General features: G+C 41.7%; 1 protein-coding gene across 1 annotated transcript in view; it reads left to right on the plus strand.

Annotated features, from left to right (window-relative positions):
• Positions 1-6,740, plus strand: part of LOC122565168 (procathepsin L-like) — a 31,955-nt gene extending 25,215 nt beyond the window's left edge. The window contains exons 7-8 of the mRNA XM_043720868.1: positions 1,342-1,444; positions 6,345-6,740. Coding sequence (XP_043576803.1) covers positions 1,342-1,444; positions 6,345-6,486 — 245 coding nt within the window. The 3' untranslated portion in view covers positions 6,487-6,740. The remainder of the gene's footprint in view (positions 1-1,341; positions 1,445-6,344) is intronic.
• Positions 6,741-8,942: the final 2,202 nt, after the last annotated feature.

Consider the following 8,942-nt stretch of genomic DNA (forward strand, 5'->3'; position numbering starts at 1 on the left):
CTGGCCCAGCCAGTGATGTCTCATCCCATGAATGAATAAAAAAGAAATTACATCCAGAACGTACTTACGTGTTCAGTACTGGGAGATGTCCTCAGTTACTCCTTAAAATGGCTGAGTAACTTTGCCCTTGACAGCCACCAAGCTGAGATAGCCATCCGATTCCTTCTGTAGGCAAGTCGTATTCAAGCAGGTGTCAGCTTGGGGTGATTTTGGTCTGGAGCAATGCCTGCACAGTCAGGTGAGGCTTGTAGATGTGAGCTCTGCTTATTGTCCTACTCCTCACCCTCTGGAGGCTGTGCAGCAGCTGCTAGACAGGATGGGCTCACTGAAGAAGATGCAATTGCTATCTCTTTCTGCGTGGTCTTCCAATTTGAAGCAAAGTCAAGGGGTCTCCAGCCATGGTGATGTCTATGTGAGGTGAATGAGTTGATGACTATCAGAAAGAGAATACAGTTTTAGTGAAGGAACTCCACATCCATCACAATGTGTCTTCACAGAGTATGATCAAGAGGTTTCTTAAGGAAGTGAATATCATGTCACCAGAATCAGTACAGATAGATTTAATCTTATCCAAAGTTTTACTACTAAAGTGTTTAGAATCATCAAAAACAGGCCATTCGGCTCACTGGGTCCACACCGACTCTGTGAAGAGCGTCTCACCCACACCCAGACCCAGACATCCACCCTGGTAGCAGTCAAGTAAGTGCAAAAGGAGTGAGTGCAAAGAGGGATAGGATCAGAAAAGAAAGAAAAAAGCAAGTCTGTGAAAGGGAATCAAGTCTGAATCAGTGCTGCAGGGTCAGGAGAAGTGATAAATTTGGATGGCACGGTGGCTCAGTGGTTAGCACTGCTGCCTCACAGCGCCTGCATCCCAGATTCAATTCCAGCCTTGGGCAACTGTCTGTGTGGAGTTTGCACATTCTCCCTGTGTCTGCATGGGTTTCCTCCAGGTGCTTTGGTTTCCTCCCATAATCCAAAGATATGCAGGTCAGGTGAATAGGCCATGCTAAATTGCCCATTGTGTTCGGTGCATTAGTCAGTGGGGGGTGGGTTACTCTTCGGAGGGTCGGTGTGGACTTGTTGGGCTTAAGGGCCTGTTTCCACGCAGTAGGGAATCTAATCTAAAAAGCACAGTAACAGGAGATGTGTCCTTGAGGAGTTGTGAATGGCAGAGGTGAGGACACTGGGAAACTTTAATGAAAGTGAGACAGGGGAATATTAGGGCAGAAGGCTTTGTAGACCAGAAGACAATTGGAAAGCCAAACACATCAAGAAGCACAGGAAGGAAATGATTATATATTTAACAACTAAGTTACATTAAAGATAAATGTCTCCTTTCAGGAGTTTACTCTGATCCTAAGTGCACCCAACGCCGAGGCCATGCAGTGCTTGTGGTTGGATTTGGAAGAGAAAATGGAATTAATTATTGGCTGGTTAAAAACAGGTACGTACTTTATACAAACAACAGACAGCTGATCAGAGCTTGGGCAGTGACAGGAGCACTGGATTTATTCGCAGTGTTGTTGGGTTAGGGAGAAAAACATCAGCCAAAATTCCCACTGTTGCCCAAAGGCACTGGAGGAGGTGCATAAAATAATTCAGAAGGTTGACACTCAAATTGAGAGAAGATATTTACCAGAAAATGCTAAACAGAATGGAGCTCTATTCGTCAGGAAAGAAAAGGCAAGGAGGTAACTTGATAGAGGACTTTGAGATAATGAAAAGGTGTGAAACGGTGGGTGGAGAGAAAATGTTTTCATTTGTGGGGGCTTCAAAATAGCAGGTATGAATATAATGGAAAAGAAGAATACTACAGAGACCGGAAATGTAAAATAAAAACAGAAAATGTTGGCAAAACTCAGAGCATCTGTGAGGAAAGAGAAAAGGAGTTAATGTTTCAGATCCAATGTGGAGGTGCCAGTGTTTGACTGGGGTGGACAAAGTTAAAAATCACACAACTCCAGGTTATAGACAAACAGGTTCATTTGGAAGTACAGGCTTTTGGAGAACTGCTCCTTCATCAGGTAGCTTAGTGGAGTAGGATTAGAGGACACAGAACTTATGGTAAAAGATCAAAATGTCACACAACCAATGTGACATATTGAACAAACCTAGTCTTTAATCACTTAGAATAGAGTTGCAGGTTTTGATTCATTAATATGTAAATCCCAGAACTTATTTCAGTTCACATTCCTGATGTAAGGGAAGGTCTTATAAAAAAACAGGTGATATTTCATCTCAGACAATGCATTAAAGTTGGGAGGTTAGAGTCTGTCTGTTTCACAACCTTGAGTCAGATGGGTTCTATTTCCAAAGTAGGAATTTATAAAATGTCACATTTACTGACTGCCAACAGATTGTATGGTTTGTGCGTGTGTGTGCATGTGTGTGAGAGAGAGGACAGAGTTTGTGTGTGTCAGAGAGAGAGAGTATGTGAATGTTTGTGTGTGCATATGTGAATGTGTGTGTGTGCTTGATAGAGTGTGTACACGAGTGTGACAGAGTATATGCCTGTGAGAGGCTGTGTGTGTGAGTGTGAACATTTGTAAGAATGTGGGTGAATGTGTGTATGTATTATTTTGTGTGGGTGTGTGCGTGAGAGTGCATAGTGAAGTGGGGTCACCTGTAGTGTGACATCAACCCAAGATCCTGGTTGAGGCCATCCTTATGGGTACCAAACTTGGCTATCAGCCTCTGCTCAGGCACTCTGCATTGTTGCGGATCCTGGAGTCCGTCTTGGTAGACGGGCACCCAAAGATCTGAGACCGAATGACTGTCAGGTGACCGTCCTCCAAGGTGGTCTTTTGGATATGGAACAAAGCAGAGTTCTCAAGCAGAGGCCGATATCCAAGATCGGTACCCATGAGGATGGCCTCAACTGGGACCTTGGGTTTGTGTTACCCTACAGGTGACCCCACTACACTATACACTCTCATGCACACATTCAGACTCAAGCGCACACACACACTCACACAGACCCTCCCTCATACACATGCTCTCTCACAGACACACATGCACGCATGCACCCAATCACAGGCACACTCTTTCACGGGTATATACTCCATAACACTCAGGCACATACACATGCACACTCACACACTCACTCGCACACACACATATGCACACATTCTGTCTCGCTCTCTCTCTGTCTCTGTCTCTCTCTCTCTCTCTCTCTGTCTGTCTATCTCTCTCTCGCCCCCTCCCCCACCTCACATTCATGCACACACTCTGATAAGTCTATGGGGTGAATTTACATTTAAAGATTTGTATTTGCAGATGTATTCTATTTTGTTCACAAAGCACACAATCTGTCAGCAGTCAGTCAATGTGGCATTTTATACATTCCTATTTTGGAAATAGAACCCGTCTAACTCATGGTTGGGAGACAGACAGACTCTAAACTTACACCTTTAATGCATTATCTGAGCTGAGATGTCACCCTTTTTTAAACAAAACTTTAAGTTTTCTCAAGAATGTGGGTTGAAAGAAATTCTGGGATTTACATATTAATGAATCAAAACTTGCAACTGTATTCTAAGTGATTAAAGACTTAACAGCATTCTCGGTTTGTTCAAAAGTCACATCAGTTGTATGACATTTGAATCTTTTACTATAAATTCTGTGTCCTATGATCCTACCCCACTAGCAACCTGATGAAGGAGCAGTGCTCTAAAAGCTTGCCCTTCCAAATAAACCTGTTGGTCTATAACCTGGTGTTGTGTGATTTTTAACTTTGTTTCAGGTCTGACAACTTTCATCATACCTGGAAAAAATTGGACATGTAATAGTTTTGAACAAGATGTGAGTGGGACAGAACAAAAGAAAGGTTTCAGCATGTGAAAGAGGAGAGATTAAATGATCAAAGAAAATTTTGTTTTCTAAGGCCAAATGGAGCAGGAAATGAAAAAGGAACTAAAGATGTGCTTAGAATAAATACATGGCTATCTAAAAGAAATAAATGTGAAACATGGAAATAAAATGGGAATAAAGTTTATGGTTTGCAATTGTTGAATTCAAGGTTGAGTCCAGAAAGCTTGGGAAAGGCTGATCAAAAGCTGAGGTGCAGCTCCTCAAGCTTATGTTGAGCTTAGACCATAAGACATCAGACATAGGAGCAGAGCAGGAATTAAGTCATCCAGCCCATCAGGTTTGCTCTGTCATTCAATCATGGCGGATAGATTTCTCAATGCCATTCTCCTGCTCTCTCCCCCTAACTCATGATACTCAAAAAACCTATCTATCTCTGTCTTAAAAATACTCAATATCAATAATCTGGCTTCTGCAGCCTTCTTTGGCAGTGAATTCCACAGCTTCACCACTCTCTTGCTGAAGAAGTTCCGCCTTATCTCCGTTCTAAAAGTTCTTCCCTTTACTTTAAGGCTGTGCCCTTGGGTCCTAGTCTCTCCGACCACATTTCCAACATCCACTCTGTCGAGGCCATTCAGTTTTCTGTAAGTTTCAATTAGATTCCACCCGCCCCCCCCCCGGCTTTATCCTTATAAGACCAGAAACTTTTTGGGATATTATTCACATCTTCCACCATGAAGACTGACATGAAACAATTATGCAGTTCCGCAGCCATTTCCTTGTTCCCTACTATTATCTCTCCAGGATCATTTTCCAGCGGTCCAATGTCCACTTTGCCTCTCTTTTGCTCTTTATATATCTAAAGAAACTCTTACAATTTTCCTTTATATTACTGGCCATCTTACCCTCATATTTAATCTTCTCCCTCCTTATTTCTTTTTTTAGTTGCCCTCGGTTGGTCTTTGTGAGCTTCCCAATCCTTTGGTTTCTGACTGCCCTTCGCTACATTATATGCTTTCTTTTTTGCTTTTAAGCTATCCCTAACGTCCCTAGTCAGCGATGGTTGCCTCATCTTCCCTGTATCATGCTTCTTTTTCCTCAGGATGAATCTCTGCTGTGTCTCCTGAATTACTCCCAGAAGCTCCTGTCATTGCTGTTCCATGTCTTTACTGTGAGGCTCATCTCCCAGTCAATTCTGGTCAGCTCCTCCCTCATGTTGCCTTTGTTCAGCTGTAATACCATTACCTCTTCTCCCTTTCAAATTGCAGAGTAAATTCAATCACATTTTGATCACTGCCCCGTAAGGGTTCATTTACCTTAAATGCCCTTATCAAGTTTGTCTCCGTGCACAACAATATATCTAGTATTGCCTGTTCCCTAGGGGGCTCCACTACAAGCTGCTCCAAAAAGCAAGCTTGTAGACATCCACAAATTCCTTTTTATATGAACTGCTAACAACCTGATTTTCCAAGGCCATCTGCGTATCAAAATCCCCCATGATCACTGTAACTTTGCTGGAACTTTGCAGCAGGCTGAGAACAGAGATGTCAGTGTCAGAAACAGGTAGAGAAGTAAAATGTGGGACCACTGGGACCTCAGGAACTTGCAATGGACAGACTGAGCTTGTCAGAAAGCAGTCACCTGATCTGCATTTGATCTCCCCACAGTACAGGCAACCACATTGTGAAAGGTGATTATGATTCACATTAGACTGCAAGAAGTACATGTTAATCACTGCTTCACTTAGAACAGATATGATGTGGACCTCAGACAAGGAGGAGAGAGTATAAAGGGTTAGGTTTAGTACCTCTTGTATTTACAAAGAAAGGTGTTATACAAAGTTATGGAGTGTTCAGGGTGACTGAGCAGTAGACCAGGGAATCACAGAGAGAATGGCCCCTTGGGAATGCTAAAGGGAAGGAGAATGTAAATTTGGTGATGGCATCACACTGAAAGTGATGAAAATGTGTCCACATTTTCCTTCCATTTAGATTACATTAGATTACTGTTTGATTTTTTTCAGCCAGGTATATTTTTTGTTTCCATTTCTTGCTCCATCTCCATTCCCTTTGGCCTTGGAGGACTAACCTTTTCTGTCATTCAATCTCTCCTGTCTTCCACCCTATTGTTTTGTCCTTGTCCCACCCACTCCTTGCTCAAAACCAATTACATTTCCAACATTTAAATGCAATGTTGGTAAAAGCTATAGGAAATGCTTTTACCCCCTCCCCCATAAAGTAAGCAGGCAATCTCCAGGAGACCACAGTCTTTAAACTCACTCATAGAATCCCTACAGTGTAGAAGCCAGCCTTTGTCAGGTATCACAAAGATGTACTTCCTTGCTTCTAATGTAATGTTATGCTTCACAGCTTGTACCGTTGTCCTAATCCTCTGACACAAATCACCCACATACTTGTACTCAATCTAACGTATCAAAAGATCTCAATCCTCTCCAAGAGTAAACAATTCAGTTCTCCACAACTGTCTTTTGAAATAGCATTGTGATGTGATGTTAATTTCTTTTTCTTGTTTGTCAGTTGGGGAACACACTGGGGTGAAAAAGGTTACATCAAAATAGCTAAGAATCGAGGGAATTTGTGTGGAATTGCCAACTATGGAGTCTATCCAATAGTGAGAAAGTATATGTGCAAAACCCTTGCTTCATCAAATTCCACCTGAAAAAATGATGGAACCATTTCTGCTGAAGCCGACTCATTGACACCATTGCTTTCACTGTCTGCTGCAATTTGAAAGAAATGCAATACAGTACTAACAGCTTCTATACATTTCTATAGCTTCACAGAAAGGTCAATGTCATTGTGATAGATGTAACCACAGTAATGTCTGAGTGACTACATTCTCCAGCTTGTGGAGAGACAATGACCTGCATGTACTGCTGATGACGAGCAATTTAGTAAACACCGCAACAATCACTTCGAGAGTCTGTTTATTTCAAGGAAAAAGTGTCTCATGAATTGTCTTGTTTCTTTGAAATCTAACATCCTAAAATCATGTGGACAAATGCACAGAACTTTAAAAATGACTGTCTTTTCTGACACCAGTATAATTAATGAACACATGCAATGGGGTTGTCGAGGTAAATAAGGTGTACCTGGGAAGCCTCCTGTAAACAGAGATTAATCTGACCGGCCTAAGACTGCCACCCTCTGAGTGAGATTCAGTTCAGACAAAGGTTGATATGTATTTTTATCCAGTGATTGGCAGGAAACTACACTGAACAGAACAGCAGGAAAACTGAGTCATTTAACTGTGACAAAATACTATCATTTCCGAGTTAAATAATGCAGTGTAGAAATTTAACTCAGATATTCTGGTAGCCAAAGAGTTTTTGGACTGGAGTCACATATCAGGATCCTGTAGAATCCCGGTATAGCTGACTCTCCAAGAATCTGCTCATGAAATTGAAATCCTGCTGTATCTGAAATTCACTGAAAGTGTTCATTAAAACCAAAGAATTCAAAAGGATCTTATTCACTTAAGTTTAATAGATACACAGGAAAGATTAAAGGTTTAAAACTCTAGTCAAACTCCAAGTTAACTGTTAACCAGTTCATAAGACCATAAGACCATAAGATAAAGGAGCAGAATTAGACTATTCGCCCTATTACATCTACTCCACCATTTGACAATGGCTGATATTTTTCTAAACCCCATTCTCCTGCCTTCTCTCTGTAATCCTTGATTCTCTTACTAATCAAAAACATATCTCTGAGTAAAAGAAACTCAATGACTTGGCCATCATAGTCTTCTGTGGTAATGCGTTCCACAGATCCAAACCTTCTGGCTAAAGAAATGTCTTCTCATCTCAGTTCTAAAGGAGCATCCATTTGTTGCGAGGCTGTGTCCTCAAGTCACCATCTCTCCTACTAGTGGAAGTATGTTCTCCACATCCACTCTATCCAGGCCTCTCAGTATCCAGTAGTTTTCAATTACTTTCCCTCTCATTCTTCGCATCTCCATCAAGTACAGACGCAGAGTCCTCAACTGTTCCTTATATGACAACCCTTCATCTCCATGATTATTCTTGGAAACCTCTGCTGAACTCGCTCTAATGCCAGCACATCTTTCCTTAGATACAGGGCCAAAACTGCTCATAATATTTCAAATGCAATCTGTCCAGAGCCATATACAGCTTCAACAAATATATATCTGCTCCTGTATTCTGGCCCTCTTGAATTGAATGTTAACATTGTGTTTATTTTTCATCACCTTGCTATAGGAAGGTTATTAAACTGGAAAGTGTAGAAGAGATTTACAAGGATGTTGCCAGGACTCACAAGCTAGGACTCTTTTCTTTGGAGCTTACGAGACTGGGGGGTGATCTTATAGAAATGTGTTAAGATCATGAGAAGCATGGATAGGGTGAATGCACTCAGTCTTTTTCCCAAGGTTGGGGAACCAAGGACTGGAATACAAGACATAGAACATAGAACAGTACAGCACAGTACAGGTCCTTTGGCCCTTGATGTTGTGCCAGCCTTTGAGGGTATCAGTTTACAGTTAGAGGGGAAAGAATATCAGCCCTCTGAGGGACAACATTTTACACAGAGGGTGGCACACATATGGAATGAGCTTCCAGCAGAAGTGGTTGAGGTGGGTACATTAACAACATTTAAAAGGTATTTGGACAAATACATGGATAGGAAATATTTAGAAGGATATGGGCCATGTGCAGGGAAATGGGATGAGTGTTGATTTACATTTTGGTTGGCATGGATCAGTTTGGGGCAAAGGCCTGTCTCCATGCTGTCGGACTTTATGACTGTATGACTCTATAACTCTATTGCCTCTGCCTTTCTAACTACTAACTGAACCTGAGCATGTACCTGAAGAGAATCCTGAACTAAGTCTGCTAAGTCCCTTTGTGATTCACATTTCCAAAGCCTTTCCCCATTTTAAAAATGTTTATATCTCTATTCTTCCCACCAAATTGAATAACCTCACATTTTCCCACACTGCCACTTTTTTGCCTACTCTCCTTGCTTGTCCAAGTCCTTCTACAGTTTTCCTGCTCCCTCAACACTATCTGTCCCTCCAGCTAAGTTTGTGTCATTGTTGACACCCCAACTACATCTCCCTTGATTCTCTGAGACTTCCATGAAGTGATTCACCTA

Source organism: Chiloscyllium plagiosum, chromosome 31 (assembly GCF_004010195.1).
Source record: "Chiloscyllium plagiosum isolate BGI_BamShark_2017 chromosome 31, ASM401019v2, whole genome shotgun sequence".
Taxonomy (NCBI): Eukaryota; Metazoa; Chordata; class Chondrichthyes; order Orectolobiformes; family Hemiscylliidae; genus Chiloscyllium; species Chiloscyllium plagiosum.